The 17316-nt window shown below is 50.8% G+C and overlaps 4 protein-coding genes across 4 annotated transcripts; 2 read left to right on the top strand and 2 right to left on the bottom strand.

The window, feature by feature from the left end:
* Window positions 1-111: 111 nt before the first annotated feature.
* N7525_006354 (uncharacterized protein) lies at window positions 112-2664 on the bottom strand (the record flags this gene model as incomplete). The annotated part of the gene is made up of 1 exon (XM_002569117.2): window positions 112-2664. One exon carries the CDS (start codon window positions 2662-2664, stop codon window positions 112-114), a length of 2553 nt encoding a protein of 850 aa, XP_002569163.2.
* Window positions 2665-4952: 2288 nt separating this feature from the next.
* Window positions 4953-5250, top strand: N7525_006353 (uncharacterized protein; the record flags this gene model as incomplete). The annotated part of the gene is made up of 2 exons (XM_061213701.1): window positions 4953-5003; window positions 5029-5250. 2 exons carry the CDS (start codon window positions 4953-4955, stop codon window positions 5248-5250), a joined length of 273 nt encoding a protein of 90 aa, XP_061068132.1.
* A 300-nt stretch (window positions 5251-5550) lies between these two features.
* On the bottom strand, window positions 5551-8956 carry N7525_006352 (ion transporter; the record flags this gene model as incomplete). Its single annotated transcript, XM_002569118.2, has 3 exons — window positions 5551-7587; window positions 7648-8648; window positions 8707-8956. 3 exons carry the CDS (start codon window positions 8954-8956, stop codon window positions 5551-5553), a joined length of 3288 nt encoding a protein of 1095 aa, XP_002569164.1.
* A 1137-nt stretch (window positions 8957-10093) lies between these two features.
* On the top strand, window positions 10094-17007 carry N7525_006351 (bifunctional carbamoylphosphate synthetase/aspartate transcarbamylase; the record flags this gene model as incomplete). The annotated part of the gene is made up of 3 exons (XM_002569119.2): window positions 10094-10787; window positions 10860-16849; window positions 16905-17007. 3 exons carry the CDS (start codon window positions 10094-10096, stop codon window positions 16959-16961), a joined length of 6741 nt encoding a protein of 2246 aa, XP_002569165.2. The 3' UTR covers window positions 16962-17007.
* Between the last annotated feature and the right edge of the window lie 309 nt (window positions 17008-17316).

Genomic DNA, 17316 nt, shown 5'->3' with positions numbered 1-17316 from the left:
TCTTTCCTGTGCTCTTTCCTGTGCGCGCATTCTGCTTCTCTACCTCCTGTCAAAATAAAGAAAGAAACGGAAGAAAGAAAAGAAGGAAAAGAAAGAAAACCAACGGGTTATTCAAAAGTAGTTGTGGACATCGACAAATTCGAACTCAATATCATTACCTTCGTCTTCCACCTTGTCCACTTCGATATCATCGGAAATACCAGCAAAGGAAGGCTCAGGCGATTCCACATCCACAGTCATGGTGTCATCGCTCTGTGTTTCGTATTCACCATCGTCGGTAGTCAGGCCAAGATCCAGCGATGACATCTCACCCTCCGACCGGACTTCATCATAGTTCTCATGGTTCTCACGCTTGAGCCTAAACTGTGAATAGTCGGTAGAGTCCACGGACATGATATCCGAAGCATGGCTGTAAGTGGCATTATGAGATGCGCCACAAATAGTGCTCTTCGCGTCACTATGCTCGATCTCGCTGAGAGAATCATTCGAGGCAACACTGCCATTGTGCACGGCAGGCCCCGGGGCTGAGAATCCACCGACGTCCGTGGCGGGAATGATCAGGTCGGTGAAAACACCGCCCGTTTCATCGTCGTTACCGCCCGCCCATAGAGGTAGGTATTGGAATTCGTTGTATGTGAGACAGGTTAGGATATCTGTGAGTCCGTGTCGAATTGTGGGTGGGCCAGTGTGCTGCAACATCCCTAGTGCGTACTGTCTCAGGAAAGAGCTAACCTCATCTTTGAATGTCCTTTCGTTGAACACATCTGAGATGTCTGTCTTGGGTGGCATTGGAGATGCAGGCGGAAGACATGGGTTAGGAGTGGGAGCAGGAATGGGGTTGAGGAAAGGGCCGTTGTTAAAGGTACTGTTAACCTTGTTTCCGGATTGTGGCTTCCGGGCGTTGATAGTCATCTCCGTCGTAAAATGGCCACCTGCATGTCTCACAGCCAGAGCCTCGTCCTCCTGACGAGCCTGGGCTCTAGTTCTCACCGTTTGATTGAACACATGGCTCATCTGTCGAACTTCACCGGGCGACACGTGGCGGATCATTGCTGCGGTTTCACCATCAAAGGCTGGTGAGCCATTCCCGATTTCCGCTATTGAAGAATGACACTCCTTGTGAGTGGCATCTTGGTAGAGATCTAGGGATAGCAGTGCGCCCCAGAAGCTCTTCCCGATTAATCGCTGAAGGACAAATCCCTTGTCTATGCCCCATCGGTGGTATGGGTTTTCGGATCTCTCCAAATTTGGCGCCACATGGAATGAGCGGTTTGTGTCTCTTTCTTTGATTAATGCCCCGTAGATGCGGTCACGAATGAATTCCTTCAGCGACACGACTAGTGGATATACGATTCCACTGTCTGCAGGATAAAGTTGAAGATGGCGGGTAAGCTTCTGGAACTCAGTAATGTGTGCCAACCAGGGCATTTCACGCCCGGCCAACTGCAAGAAGCACCGAACGACGTAGTCGCCAAAACTTTTGCTGGCATATTCGATACGCTGCACCTCTGTGTCGTCTAGGACGTCGGAAATATGACTCCGCACCAAGCTTTCCATGGACCCGATTGGTTTGAAACATGTAGTCCAGATCAGGTACAGCAGGGCTTCATCCCCAACCATTTCAATGAAAGCATCTCGGCAGAGGTAGGGAGACTTGATACCGCATGCCACTCGATATGTCACATCGGGATGAAGCTCAATGAACCGACTGTTGTTGAGCTCGTAGAACCACGAGATTATGTGGTCAGAGATGGCCGGCACCGTAGCCACGTCCAATATTTTGGCGAGCGCAAAAAGAGTCCACATCTTGCAAGGTGTGTCTATTCTAGGGTTTAGTCCTTCAAGAATGTGGAGAATGTGCTCGATGCCTTCGCGATGACGCGAGGCTGAGTATTCCACGGGCAGGCCTTTCTGCTCTACTATATTAGGCTGAGATGCTGAAAATTGGCCCTGCGGTTCGGATGAGCCTTCACTTTTCATACGTTCATGTCGATGGTCGACACGGGTATCGGTCCCCGGCTCAGGCGATGTTGTAGGGGATTGCGTGAGCTGCTCGACGGACTCCAACTCATCTTGTCCCCCGACACAGGACCGTGGCAAGCTCCACATATTCTGTTTCGAGGCCCAAGTCCTGATACTCATAGGACATGAAAGCTCGGTTAGGAAGATGACTGCATCTTCGTCTAGAGTTGGAGGTGTGAGGTCCAAGACGTATTGAATTCCATCTGGTAATTTTCCAGTCAAGCCGCGTCGCTTTTGGATCCGAGTTTGAATTCGCGGACTGAAGAGTCGTTTGAAGTAGGCCGAGCCTGTAGCCAATAATCTTTCACTGTGGATGCGATGGGGAACTGTCTGTGCGGAGAGAGGCAACTTGGATTGGATCGTCTCCGGAGAAGGGTCAATAAACACCAGTGTATCTGCGCCATGGAGAAGAAGTAGAAATGGCGTCGTTGTAAGGTTGAAAGTCGATTTTTGAAAATGCGGGGGGCTCTTTGCGAGCGCTATGGGGGTATCAGGAGTGTTTGTAAGGGTCGAGATAGTGTCAGATTCGCTTCCAAGGGCAATGTTGGGTTCTTGCTGGTTTTGCTGTTGCTGATGTGGGAGTAGAACGCTTTCAATTTCTCCCGGGAGGGTGCAGCCCGGACGGTGAGGAGGTGGCTCCATTCTAGACAGGGCTTCAAGAGGTCAGTACGAGAAAATGAGATGTAGATGGAGATTACTACATGTGAAGATATGTAATAAGCTGAAATCAAGTCAAGAGTAGTAAATTATGATATCTAGGAAGTTCGCAGGGAAGGGAGAGAAAGTGGGAGTGGGGAAAATGTGGAATGAGGCTCTGCTGCCTAGCACGAGATACAACGCATACATACAATTGCCTAGGAGGTGACAAACAAGTCCTTGCCACCTGAACATGCCCAGATGTCTTTTTTGGTGGTCTTTCAGATCTTGTTTCGGATGTCACTGTAGGTATATTTTCAAATATATAAAGCCGTGTGTAATGGTTCTAATATTGGACGTTCTACTCGTGACACTAACTTCAATAACTTCAATACTGATTCTACTTGAGCCACACCAAATATACGTACTAACCCCCTGCCAGAAGAGATATCAAGTAAATGTCTTCGGAAAGGATCATATTTGAGTATTGAAGAACTACCCATGGAAGTAAGTGTATTCGATTATCGAGATTCAACCCTCCTTGCAAGGTAACCAAGATTTAACCTTCGACTACTACCTAAACATGCCCTGTCTGCAACCCCTCCGGCCGGCCCCTTTCTTTAAAGGCAACCTCACCTAACTATGTCTATACCTTAGCTAACGTATTTCACAAGCGAGCTGCGCATACAAGCGAGCTACGCAGCCCAAAACACATAGTAAATACGATATATTCTATGTTTATATCTCAATAACCATACGTTTATTTTAACTCCTTGTTTGTTGATAGCCATTGATAAGACTCATTAACACTATATATCAATTTCGAGGAGAGTAGAAGGCTATATTATCATGATTTCGTAAATTACTGAAAATTACGTTACGAAAAACTTGAAAAATATATATCGGAATCATAATATTATAAAATCTCTTCAAACTTTAATACGTGACTAGATATCATATAAAAAGCATTATGCTATAAGGGAAAGTTTATATGAACAACCGTTGTTGAAATATCATGTTGTATTTTATCGCTTTTACTATATGTTTTGGGCTGCGCAGCTCGCTTGTGAAATACGTTAAATGTGGTAAATTAAAATATCTCAACAACAATTTTCTATACCGCGTTTACTATGTAACCTGCGCAGCTCGTTTGCTCGTAGAGGATCGCAGATCTTGGTGCACACCGACTTTATCAAAAGAATTGAGTCCCCCGGGCCAACGCACGGCCCAGCTCCGAGACACCGGAACAAAAAAGAAAGCAGTGACCGTGGATCGAACACGGGACTTCAAGATGAATGCAATGTCCAAGAAGGGCAAGATTGCAATCTCACACTCTACCGCTGAGTTACCACTGCAGATTATGTCTAATTGGTGTAGTTTACAGTTCACATTCGATTACTTCTTTTCCTTTGATTATATTAACTGTTGGTGACCTCAACCTACCTAGGTATTAGGTTTCGGACTGCGAAAATATCAGCCGGTTATAATTGTTTATACTGATGTAGTAATTCGTATAAATGTAAAATGCATAGTTATATAGGAGATACCGTACACGATCGGCCCGTGCTGAGCAATGGGACTATCAAATGCCCGCTTTGGGGCAAGGCGGTTCTGTCGAGACGATAGTGTTTTTCACTTGAATCCACATGATTCGGTAACTAATGCTGTTCTAATCTTGCGGGTTGGTTGGGTTTGATTAGGGGGCTTCCCCTGGTTCTTCTGCGTTCCCTTAGTAGTAGCCGCAGGATATATAATATATCGAAAACATCGTAAAATGATTGAAACAAGGCACCACTCGTAGCACTAACTTCGATATCATATGATAGCGTCCATTAAACGTAATTGAGCCGCAGCAAGTGTACCAACGAAAGAACAGAAACGAGGGATGTAGTAGATGTTTTTGAGAAATATTATTGTTGAAGTATTGATCCAGGCGGAGAAATGGTACTGCCCACGGATGTTATCCAGGTACTTCCTAAACTCCCATCTTCAGCACTTCAAACCTTATATAGCCATGTTCAATGCCCAGGTGTTCACATTGTTTTAGTGCGCTACCTAGTCAGGTCTAGTAAAAATAAAAATAAGAAGAGGGAGGACCCCGCAAAGTGACAAACTGATTTCGGGAAGGCCCGCGAGAACCTTGGAAGTGGCGGATACCATTAATCACCATGTGCTCATGTCCATGTCATTCTTTCTATAGATATCCACCAAATTTCATTTTCCTTCTGAGCAATTGGATCCTTTCGAGCACCCTGCACTATCAAAAAAATCTACAGCCCATCTATAACCCCATCATGGCTACCATGGCAGACGCCGTTTATCAGGGTCGGAAGCCGATGAAGTCAGTATCATGCCCATGACTACATATAGATGCCCATTCGTATTAACACAAAGGAAACAAGAACCCGCAACGTCGCCGTACTAAGCGCCTTGGGCGTCATCAGCGGTGCATATATGGTGTTCCGCTTCTTAGCTCCCCAGCGAGGCACGCTCAATACGAGCGAAGAGGTAGCAGCGTTCCAGGGCTCCCCTGGTCAAACAGCCCAAGGCGATACGACTGGACACACTGCCCGGGCGCCACGAAAGGGATAGTTACCAGCGTCCAGGGAAAGGGCAATGCGGCCTGAGAGCATGGACCATACTAGGAAATACAGCATTGAATTGGATAGGAAGTTTGGAATATGAAGATTTCATGTACTTATGGACTGATGAACATTGAACCTTGAAACCGTTATGTACCCCGAATGAGATGGTATCTGGTATCCGCAAAATCAAAAACAACACCCCAGGCCAAAACCAGATATCCGCAAAGTAAAAGAACCACCCGATCAATTTACAGGAATTTTTACACGGTGCTACCACCGGGAGGCAGAAACAGAACGTATGGAACAGTTAGGTAGACGGCAGGGTATCATCATTGGGTCCGTTTCCTTTGAATGGGCTTCCACCACTACCAGCCCGGCTTCCGGGTGAATTGATACTCCTCTTCTTCGAGTCTTTCTTGTCACGCTTCTTCTTCTCACGTGCAGCCCCCCGGGATTCATCGGGTCGGCTTGGACTGCGACTGGATTCGCTGCGGCGGAGATCTTTGAAATCTTTGAACTCTTTAATCACCTCGCGGAATCCTTCTTCGATGTTGTTCATGCGAGCTAGAACTAACTTGCTAAGCATGTCTTGGGTTTGGGTTGGTGCTTCACGACGAATAACGGGTGGGGCAAAGCCTAGTTGGGTCTGGAAGCTAGACGGAAGGGCACCAGCAAAGCCACCCGCCACGGCCTTGTTGTCGCCAAGATCGGATCCAAGATCGAAGAGAAGGGATGATCGAGGCCGGGGGCCTGTGGGGCGATCAGATAGGTAGATGCTGTCCATCTGGGGAACGGACATATGATTGAGTCCAATCGGAGCATTCCGAGGACGAGGTACGTCGAGAATGTGACGCTTCATGGTACCCTGGTCTACCGAGGTAGAGGCGACAGGGGGTGATTCTCCGTCGGAAGAATCGGCATCTGGCCGTGTAGGCGTGACCCGGCCTTCTGTCTCTTCATTTGGAGATCCAACGGGATTGTACAACATGGTGACCCCGGAAGCATTTCGCGTATGTCTGATGCGACGCGTAGGACTGTTGCGACCCGAGATAATTCTTGCGGTGGATGGGCGAGAGCTGTAGAATTTGGGCGAGGGCTTGTCTGCACCTGCAACAGAATCGGCTGTTTCGCCTGTGGAGCCTGGCGCCAAGTGCTTGTCATCATTAGAGTCACCATCGTTACTGGTAAGCTCATCGTCGCCCTCCATGTCTGTATGATGCGAGAGTTGTCGTTTCTGACTGGGCGAGACAGACGGTCTTGTACGCCGAGGCCGGATGACTGGGCTTGCAATGCTTGTTCGGTCCTCGGGATTCGAAGCAACTGATCGGGTTGTTTCAGTGAAATCTCTAGGTTGTTTTGCTAATCTAGCCCGGAATGGAAATTTGGGTCGTTGCCGCATCCCACAATGGTCCACAACCAGCGAATCCCCATCATCCGGTCCATTGGCTGGCCCAGAGCCAATCTCCTGCATCCAGTCCTTGATGACGTTATTGGTCTGGCGTTCATGCACAGTGCTCGGGGGCCCTCGGATTCGATCGTCACTGTATGGGCGTCGAAACACTTCCTCCAACGCTCGATCTTTCTGGTATGTTGCCACAGAGGGCTCTCGCCTAAAAACTGATGCACTGGTGCTGAAACCACGGAATCGACTAGGCTTCCATTTCTGCGCATGAGCTGGAGCCTCATCTTGTGAGGCAGGTTCAATCAGATCCATCGGCTGAACAACGCGGGAACAGAGGATTGTCTTCTCGTAAAGGCAGATTGTGAAGAGTATGGGTAAGTGGGTTATCTTGATGATGGTCCGATTGAGCCGAATGAATTCGCGGAACGGCATCAGGTATCGGAATGGTGTCACTAGCCAGGCAATGACGTTTGTCGGCGCCACGTAGGAGAATAAGGCATCAGACTTGACCATCGAGATAGTATTGACAGCGAACAAGAACTGATGTTCTTGATTTGCGTTTTGGACAATCCTCATGAAGGAATTGGTCAGAACCGTGATCAAGATAGTGACGACGACGAAATGACAGATGAATAGGAAGACCGTCAGGATCGTTTTCCCTAAAAAGTCGTATTCATCCCACATTGCCCATGCGGTTGGTGTAAATCCCATCAGCATCTGGAACAAACCATAAGCCACCACTTTGGGGGACTTGTTGTCTCCAAAGTATAAGAAAGAGACAAAGAAGCCAGAGCAAGAAATGACGATGAGTACGAAAACTGCGATCAGATCCGATGCCATTATTCGGAAAGCAATGAGGAGCTGAGAAAAGTAGCGATAATGATCCAATATGGAAAACAACCTCGGAAAAAGCAAAGGAGCTGTAGCCGTAAGAACATCGAACTGAAATAAGTTAGCATATACCGTGGATAGAACAACTTTAGCACAGACGGAGAAACTTACAGCTTGATCTGCGATAAACTGACTTCTGGGATAGGTCAGGAATGTACCGTATATCCTCAAGCAATAATACGCGAAGAGCAATAGCAGAATCCCTACGTCGAAGAGATTCCAAAAGCTCATCAGATAAAGACTGAAGCCTTGTTCATTGAACCCCACAACTTCATCAAGCATGAATCCGGCACTCCAAAACCAGAATACAATCTCAAGGGATGTGATCCTGCGGCTTCGCTGTTCCAGAACAGCCAGGAATAGTCCCAAGAGCACCGCAAAGGATACCGTGGAAAGAAACTGTCGGTAGCGCGGCACTCTCAGCCGCGATAACTTGAACAAAGATGCATCCCGGGGGTTGTAGATTGTCACTGATCGCCGAAGGGTCTTATTGCTGGATTCAGTTGCAATGTCGCCATTGGGATCCATCGTTGCTCCATAATCCAGGTTCCCACCTTGGTTCATGTTCCCGGAACGATGGAGATTGTCGGCGGCAGAGTGAAAGACAATAGTTCCCGCCCAGATAGCCTCCAATTGTTGTACCACGACAGGATGGGCCAAGAACCGCTTGGCCTGGGCGCGGATAGCGACCTCCAAGCATGAGACACGGGCAGCAACCACCCGTTTCCGCTGGGCCCCAGTGACTAACACCGTGGAGTGATCCTGACCCTGGAGTGGGTAGAACTCGTAGGAAAGCGCATCGATCAATTCTCGGGTCGAGTATTCCCGCAATAGCTTTATCGCTAACAGCTCACTGACCATTGCCCGTGTTTGATTCGCCCCGCTATTCCCCGGGCTTAGGTGTATTTCTCTCTCGAATTGGAGACAATTGGCCATCAGTGCATAGAGGGTCGCGCGCGAAAAGTGGGCCGACATGATCTTTTGCAGGATCGGCTTGATCAGGAATTGGGAGACCTGCGGCGAGCGTAATTGGTCCCATGTTAGGGTGGTTTCGCAACGGGAGGCGATCAAGGGACGGATGGCGTGGGTGATGTTGTAAACGGGTAGCGCATCTAATCATGTTGGTCAATTGTGAAACGGCTACATTGTACCCCAAAGATCTCTGCGTACCCAAATGCGACGCAGAGAACATAGGCAGTAAAGGTGTAGACTCAAGTGGTCCATCCTCTTCCTCTTCCTCCCAGTCCTGGTCTATATCCTCTTCATCGATTTCACGAAGCTCTGGCGCATCGTCGCTGCTTTCATCGGCTCGGGGAACGCGTCGCGAGTTGTGCGCGCGAAACCATGGGGAGGGGGTCGAAAATGGGGACTGCTCGATCTGCCCGCGCTGGCGCTTTGGACGGAGCAGCGAGGCGAACATGGCGAGGAAATTTCAAGATTTAGATCAGCATCACCGAGGTTGTCTCTTGGGAGGTTGTGAGATGTTAGATCATTGCGGAGATAGAACGCGAAGACGCGATAAACAAAGGAAGAGAGCAAAGCAAACGAGCAGGAAGTTCAAAGTCAAAAGTCCAGGCCAGAGCGGGATTTAATTTAGTCCAAAGATCTCCCAGATGTATCTTTTTTTAGTGTTGGAAAATCTAAGCTCCCACTATGGCCAACCCCCCACGTCATTGTGCTGATTACCCCGGTTCATCCCTTGCAAGCTTATCTAGTTTCCAGGACTATAACGTTGATATTCTTTGTATATTTATGTCTTTGAATACATAAACTACTAGGTGTTATATCTATGCTTCAATCTCTAGGGATATCGATGGTTTTTTTCTTTGGGCTATTAATCCTAGGATATACATACAGCACGCCGACATATAACAGTACTCGATAGGTCAGAAAGACTCACAAGTGCAACATAGAAGGGTTGACAAGCTTTGTGCTACACATTTATCTTTTAAGATGAGACGATAGTAATATATCTCAATCAATTATAATTGATATATCTAATGCTATTCTACTCCAGATATAACTTATGGTATACCTAAACCTAGGTATATACCCACTGCCCACAGCAATATATGATCCGTTATCGGCCCACTGCCCGTGCATTGCATCATATGCAGTAACGTCTACATGTATATAGAGAAGATCAGATTTACACAGAGTATCTGGAAATCCCCCCAAAACTTACCTAGTTATCAATTGACCATATAATAAAAAATTGAGTCATACAATAGCATAATAATTCCATAATAGGAATCAGGGCAGCGGAAAATCTCTGCGGTGAAAAGGATTACCGAAAGCAGAAAAAAGAGTGGGGCCAAGGAAAAGCTTTTTGCATGAAAATATTTTCTGCCGAACTCGCCTTTCCTCTCTTCCTCCTCCACAGCTGGTTGCAGCACTCTTTTTCTTTTTCTCATTTTTATATCCATACTCCTTTTTGCGGTCCTTTTTTCCTCTTGCAAGCCAAACAATCCAAATTTCGCAGATGAACTAGAGTGACCTGCTCGCACTAGATCGCACTAGATCGTCCTCGAGAGGACTTGCTCCCTCAACACCAACTATGTCTCCCAATTCCCTTGAAGATCCGGCTCTGCCTACCAGCCCACACCTCGGTAGTGTGGTTGGTTACCCAGAGACCCTGCCCAACATGGATTCTGTCAATGGAGTGATCAAGCCGGCCGCCATCCCAGTCCGGGGTGGCTCAGACCGGTTGGCTGCCCTCGAACTCGCAGACGGCACTGTCTACCAGGGTTATAACTTTGGTGCTGAAAAGAGCGTCTCGGGTGAATTGGTCTTCCAGACTGGTATGGTCGGTTACCCCGAGTCCATCACCGACCCCTCATACCGTGGCCAGATCCTGGTCGTCACTTTCCCGCTTGTGGGCAACTACGGTGTCCCTTCGCATGATCAGATGTGTGAGCTCCTGAAGGACTTGCCTAAGCACTTCGAGTCTAGTCAGATTCACATTTCGGCCCTGGTGGTGGCATCCTACGCCGGTGAGGACTTCTCGCACTTCTTGGCTAAGTCCTCCCTGGGCGAATGGCTCAAGTCCGAGGGCATTCCGGCTATGCACGGTGTCGACACCCGTGCTTTGACCAAGCGCCTTCGTCAGACCGGTAGCATGCTGGGTCGCATGCTGCTGCAAAAGTCTGGCTCCACCCCCGATGTTGCTGGTGCCGCCGGTGCCGACTGGAAGTCATACTTCGAGGAGACCGAATGGGTGGACCCAAACACAAAGAACCTTGTTGCTGAGGGTGAGTTATCTGCCAAGCTATATTAAAAAAAGCAAACTAGGAATTGGTTTCTGACAGTACATTTTCTTACAGTCTCTATCCGCGAACCTCGCCTATTCACACCTCCCGCTGATGTCGCCCTCAAACACCCCTCGGGCCGTGCAGTCCGTGTCCTCTGCTTGGATGTCGGTATGAAGTACAACCAGCTGCGTTGTCTGCTTGCCCGCGGTGTGGAGGTTCTGGTTGTGCCGTGGGACTACGATTTCCCTACCCTTGCTGGAAAGGATTTCGACGGTCTGTTCGTGTCGAACGGTCCCGGTGACCCTGCGACCCTGACCGTTACCACCAAGAACTTGGCCAAGATGTTCGAGGATGCCCGTACCCCCGTCTTCGGTATCTGTCTGGGTCACCAGTTGATTGCTCGCGCCGTCGGTGCTCAGACTACCAAGATGAAGTTCGGTAACCGCGGTCACAACATCCCCTGCACAAGCATGCTCTCTGGCAAGTGCCACATCACTTCTCAGAACCACGGTTACGCTGTGGATGCCAGCAGCCTCCAGAACGGATGGGAAGAGCTGTTTGTCAATGCCAATGACGGCAGTAACGAGGGTATTCGTCACACCAGCCGCCCCTTCTTCAGTGTTCAATTCCACCCCGAGAGCACACCCGGCCCCCGGGATACCGAGTACCTGTTCGATGTGTTCATCAACACCATCCAGTCTACCATCGCCTCCCCCGAGGCTCTCAAGCTGCCTGTCTCTTTCCCCGGCGGCACCAAGGCTGAGAATGTCCTGGCTGCCCCCAGAGTCTCGGTCAAGAAGGTTCTGGTTCTTGGTTCTGGTGGTCTCAGCATTGGTCAGGCTGGAGAGTTCGATTACTCTGGCAGTCAAGCCATTAAGGCTTTGAAGGAAGAGGGTATCTACACTATCTTGATCAACCCCAACATTGCCACCATTCAGACCTCCAAGGGCCTGGCTGACAAGGTTTACTTCCTTCCCGTCAACGCCGAGTTCGTCCGCAAGGTCATCAAGCACGAGCGTCCTGATGCCATCTACGTCACTTTCGGTGGCCAGACTGCCCTTTCGGTCGGTATCCAGCTCAAGGATGAGTTCGAAGAACTCGGCGTCAAGGTTCTCGGTACCCCTATTGATACTATCATTACTACCGAGGATCGTGAGCTGTTCGCGCGCAGCATGGACTCCATCAACGAGAAGTGCGCTAAGTCTGCTTCTGCTTCCACCCTCGAGGAGTCCCTGAGTGTTGTCGAGGAAATCGGGTTCCCCGTCATTGTTCGTGCCGCCTACGCTCTTGGTGGTCTGGGCAGTGGTTTCGCAGAGGACATGGATCAGCTGAAGGAGCTCTGCACCAAGGCTTTGGCCGTCAGTCCCCAGGTGCTGATTGAGCGCAGTATGAAGGGCTGGAAGGAGATTGAGTACGAGGTTGTCCGTGATGCCCAGGATAACTGTATCACTGTCTGCAACATGGAGAACTTCGATCCCCTGGGTATTCACACTGGTGACTCTATTGTCGTTGCTCCTTCCCAGACCCTCTCGGACGAGGACTACAACATGCTGCGAACCACTGCAGTCAACGTCATTCGTCACCTCGGCGTTGTCGGTGAATGTAACATTCAGTATGCCCTCAACCCCTTCTCGAGGGAGTACTGCATCATTGAGGTCAACGCTCGTCTGTCTCGATCCTCCGCCCTGGCCTCCAAGGCTACCGGATACCCTCTTGCCTTCATTGCTGCCAAGTTGGGTCTTGGTATCCCCCTGAACGAGATTAAGAACTCGGTCACCAAGTCCACTTGCGCTTGCTTCGAACCCTCGCTTGACTACTGCGTGGTCAAGATCCCTCGTTGGGATCTGAAGAAGTTCACTCGCGTGTCTACTCAGCTTGGTTCCTCCATGAAGAGTGTCGGTGAGGTTATGAGCATTGGTCGAACCTTCGAGGAAGCTATCCAGAAGGCTATTCGCTCGGTTGATTTCCACAACCTTGGTTTCAACGAGTCTGATGCCCTTATGTCCATCAAGGGCGAGCTCCAGACTCCCTCTGATCAGCGTCTGTTTGCCATTGCCAATGCCATGGCCGCCGGTTACACTGTTGATGACATCTGGAAGCTCACCAACATTGACAAGTGGTTCCTTAGCCGCCTTAAGGGCCTCAGCGACTTCGGCAAGTCTATGTCCACCTTCAATGCTACCTCCGTGCCTGTGCCTATGATCCGCCAGGCCAAGCAGCTTGGTTTCTCCGATCGCCAGCTCGCCAAGTTCTTGGACTCCAACGAGCTTGCTGTGCGCCGCATGCGTGTTGAGGCTGGTATCACTCCTATCGTCAAGCAGATCGACACCGTGGCCGCCGAGTTCCCTGCCGTGACCAACTACCTCTACCTTACCTACAATGCTTCCCAGCATGATCTGTCTTTCGACGATCACGGTATCATGGTTCTGGGTTCTGGTGTCTACCGTATCGGTTCCTCGGTCGAATTTGATTGGTGTTCCGTGCGTACCATTCGTACGCTCCGCGAACAGGGCCACAAGACGATCATGGTCAACTACAACCCGGAGACTGTCAGTACCGATTATGATGAGGCTGACCGCCTTTACTTCGAGAACATCAACCTGGAGACTGTTCTGGACATCTACCAGCTTGAGACTTCCAGCGGTGTGATCATGTCTATGGGTGGTCAGACCCCTAACAACATCGCTCTGCCTCTTCACCGTCTCAATGTCAACATCCTTGGTACCTCCCCCGAGATGATTGACGGTGCTGAGAACCGTTACAAGTTCTCCCGCATGTTGGATCGTATCGAGGTTGATCAGCCCGCTTGGAAGGAGCTGACTAGCATTGACGAGGCCCGCGATTTCTGTGACAAGGTCGGCTACCCCGTGCTGGTCCGTCCCTCATACGTGCTCTCTGGTGCTGCTATGAACACTGTCTACTCCGAGCACGATCTGGCCAGCTACTTGAACCAGGCTGTCGATGTCTCCCGTGAGCACCCCGTTGTTATCACCAAGTACATTGAGAACGCCAAGGAGATTGAGATGGATGCTGTTGCCCGTAACGGTGTTATGGTTGGCCACTTCATCTCAGAGCACGTTGAAAACGCTGGTGTTCACTCTGGTGATGCTACTCTCATCCTGCCTCCCCAGGATTTGAGCGCTGAGACTGTCCGTCGCATTGAGGAGGCTACCCGGAAGATTGGTAATGCCCTGAACGTTACTGGTCCTTACAACATTCAGTTCATTGCCAAGGATAATGACATCAAGGTCATTGAGTGCAACGTCCGTGCCTCGCGGTCGTTCCCCTTCGTGTCCAAGGTCATGGGTGTCGACCTGATCGAGATGGCCACCAAGGCCATGATTGGAGCTCCATTCCAGGAGTACCCCCCTGTGTCCGTACCCAAGGACTACGTCGGTGTCAAGGTCCCCCAGTTCTCGTTCTCGCGTCTGTCCGGTGCCGACCCCGTCCTGGGTGTTGAGATGGCCTCTACTGGTGAGGTCGCTTCGTTCGGTCGTGACAAGTACGAGGCCTACCTGAAGGCTCTGTTGTCCACTGGATTCCGTCTGCCGCGCCGCAACATCCTCTTCTCCATTGGTTCTTACAAGGAGAAGCTCGAGATGCTGCCCTCGATCAAGAAGCTGCGCGATCTCGATTACAACCTGTTCGCCACTGCTGGTACCGCTGATTTCCTCAAGGAGAACGGTGTGCCCGTCAAGTACCTCGAGCATCTTCCGGACCACGAGGAGGAGGACATGAAGTCTGAGTACTCTCTCACTCAGCACTTGTCCAACAACCTCATCGATCTGTACGTCAACTTGCCGTCCAACAACCGCTTCCGTCGCCCCGCCAACTACATGTCCAAGGGTTACCGTACTCGTCGTATGGCTGTTGACTACCAGACTCCTCTGGTCACCAACGTCAAGAATGCGAAGATCCTGATCGAGGCTATTGCTCGCCACTTCCCTCTGAACATCATCCCTTCCGACTACCAGACTAGCCACCGAACTGTGGTCCTTCCGGGTCTGATCAACATTGCTGCATTCGTCCCGAACCTGGTTTCCGCGGGTTCCAAGGATTTCGAGGCTGTTGCCAAGGCCTCGATTGCAGGCGGTTTCAGCATGATCCGTGTGATGCCGGTCGGCGTTGATAGCTCGGTTACCTCCTCCCGCGACCTGAAGATTGTCCAGCAGAACGCCCAGGGCAAGTCGCTCTGCGACTTCAACATCTCTGTTGCTGCCACTGCCACCAACTCGGACCAGATCATCCAGATGACTGGTGAGGTTGGCTCTCTCTTCGTCCCCTTCAACCACCTGTCGGGCAACATCAACAAAGTGGCCACTGTCACCAACCACTTCAGCTCTTGGCCCTCGAACAAGCCTCTGATCACTGATGCCAAGAGCACTGATCTTGCCTCGATTCTGTTGTTGGCTAGCCTTCACAGCCGTAACATTCACGTCATGAGTGTTAGCTCCAAGGAGGATATCAGCCTGATTGCTCTGAGCAAGGAGAAGGGTCTGAAGGTGACCTGCGATGTTTCCATCTACTCCCTCTTCCTTACCGGCGAGGAGTACCCGGCCTGCAGCTCCCTGCCCACCGCCGAGGATCAGAAGGCTCTCTGGGATCACATGAGTACCATCGATGTCTTCTCCATCGGCAGCATTCCCTTCCAGCTCGCTGGCAAGGAGGCTACCCCCGAGTCCGGTATCGCCGAGTCCATTCCTCTACTGTTCACTGCTGTCGCAGAGGGCCGCCTGACCACCGAGGACGTCACCACTCGCCTCTATGACAACCCCAAGAAGATCTTTGAGCTGCACGACCAGGTCGACAGCTCACTCGAGGTCGAGGTCGACCGCCCCTACGTTTTCCAGAGCCCCCACGCCTGGTCTCCGTTGAACGGCAAGATGATGCGTGGCTCCGTTCAGCGTGTCGTTTTCCAGGGCAAGACCTCTTGCCTCGACGGCGAAATCACCAAGGATGCCATCAAGGGTGCCGACATGTCCACTCACCGCATCGTTCCCACCTCGCCTGTGCAGAAGCCCGTGACCCCCATGGCCCGTCCTGACAGTTCCCTCGATAGGCACGGCTCTATCAATGGCACTCCCCGCCGCTTCCGTGCCCTGGACAGCGCTGTGCCAAGTGTCGGTGAACTTGGTCCTCCCCTCTACGCCCCCTCCTCGCAGATCTCCCCCTCGCTGGCTGATATGCTTTCCCGCTCTCCTTTCCGTGGAAAGCACATCCTCTCTGTGAACCAGTTCTCTCGCGCCGACCTGCACCTGCTGTTCACCATCGCGCAGGAGATGCGTCTTGGTGTCCAGCGCCACGGTGTTCTTGACCTCCTGAAAGGCCGTGTCCTGACCACGCTCTTCTACGAGCCCTCTACCCGCACCTCGGCCTCGTTCGACGCTGCCATGCAGCGCCTCGGTGGACGTACCATCCCCATCTCCACTGAGCACTCTTCTACCCAGAAGGGTGAGACCCTCCAGGACACCATCCGCACTCTCGGCTGCTACGGTGACGCTGTTGTCTTGCGCCACCCCAACTCGAACAGTACCGAGATCGCGGCCAAGTACTCCCAGGTCCCCGTCATCAACGGTGGCAACGGCTCCCTTGAGCACCCCACCCAGGCCTTCCTGGACTTGTTCACCATCCGCGAGGAGCTGGGCACTGTCACCGGCTTGACCATCACCTTCACTGGTGACCTCAAGTTCGGCCGCCCCGTGCACTCCCTCATCAAGCTGCTCCAGTTCTACGATGTCCGCATCCAGCTTGTTGCCCCCAAGGCCCTCGCTCTCCCCGAGGATGTCCGCCAGCAGATCATTGCTTCCGGCCAGCTGGTTGTCGAGTCTGAGGAGCTGACTCCCGAGATTGTCGCCAGCTCTGACATCCTGTACTCCACCCGTGTGCAGAAGGAGCGCTTCACCGACCTCTCCGAGTACGAGCGTCTCAAGAACACCTTTGTCATCGACAACGCTCTGCTCAAGCACGCCAAGAGCCACATGGTTGTCATGCACCCCCTCCCTCGCAACGCCGAGATCTCTGAGGAAGTCGACTTCGACCAACGGGCTGCTTACTTCCGCCAGGTATGCTTTGAATTCCCCCCTGCTTTTCTTGAACAATATACTAACTACCTTCTAGATGCGCTACGGCCTCTACTGCCGCATGGCTCTCCTTGCTCTCGTCTTGGCGCCATGAATATAAAACTCTTTTGCCATTATAATCATCTGGGAAAAGGGGCCATGGATTACGCGAGACGTTTGTTTTTCCTGTTTGAAAAGTTATGTTTTCGATACTCCGTACGCAGCGTGAATAAACCGCTGTATAGATTAGATGAATCTCCGTTTCATTTGACGGTCCCGTTTAGTGTATGTCTATATTTCTATGTGTGTATATTATATGTGTGATATACGTGTGTTATGTGTTATGTGTTATGTGTGTTATGTGTGTGTCGTGCTTTGCGTGTTTTCCGTTTTGGGTCATTTGGGGTATTTCGGGGTATGTCGGGTCATTTCGGGGGGTTTCGGGTTTATTTTGGCATTTTTGGCATGTT

This window comes from Penicillium rubens, assembly GCF_028828025.1.
Source record: "Penicillium rubens strain IBT 27055 chromosome Unknown utg000003l_segment0_segment0, whole genome shotgun sequence".
NCBI lineage: Eukaryota > Fungi > Ascomycota > Eurotiomycetes > Eurotiales > Aspergillaceae > Penicillium > Penicillium rubens.
This window is presented reverse-complemented; position numbering and strand designations above follow the sequence as displayed.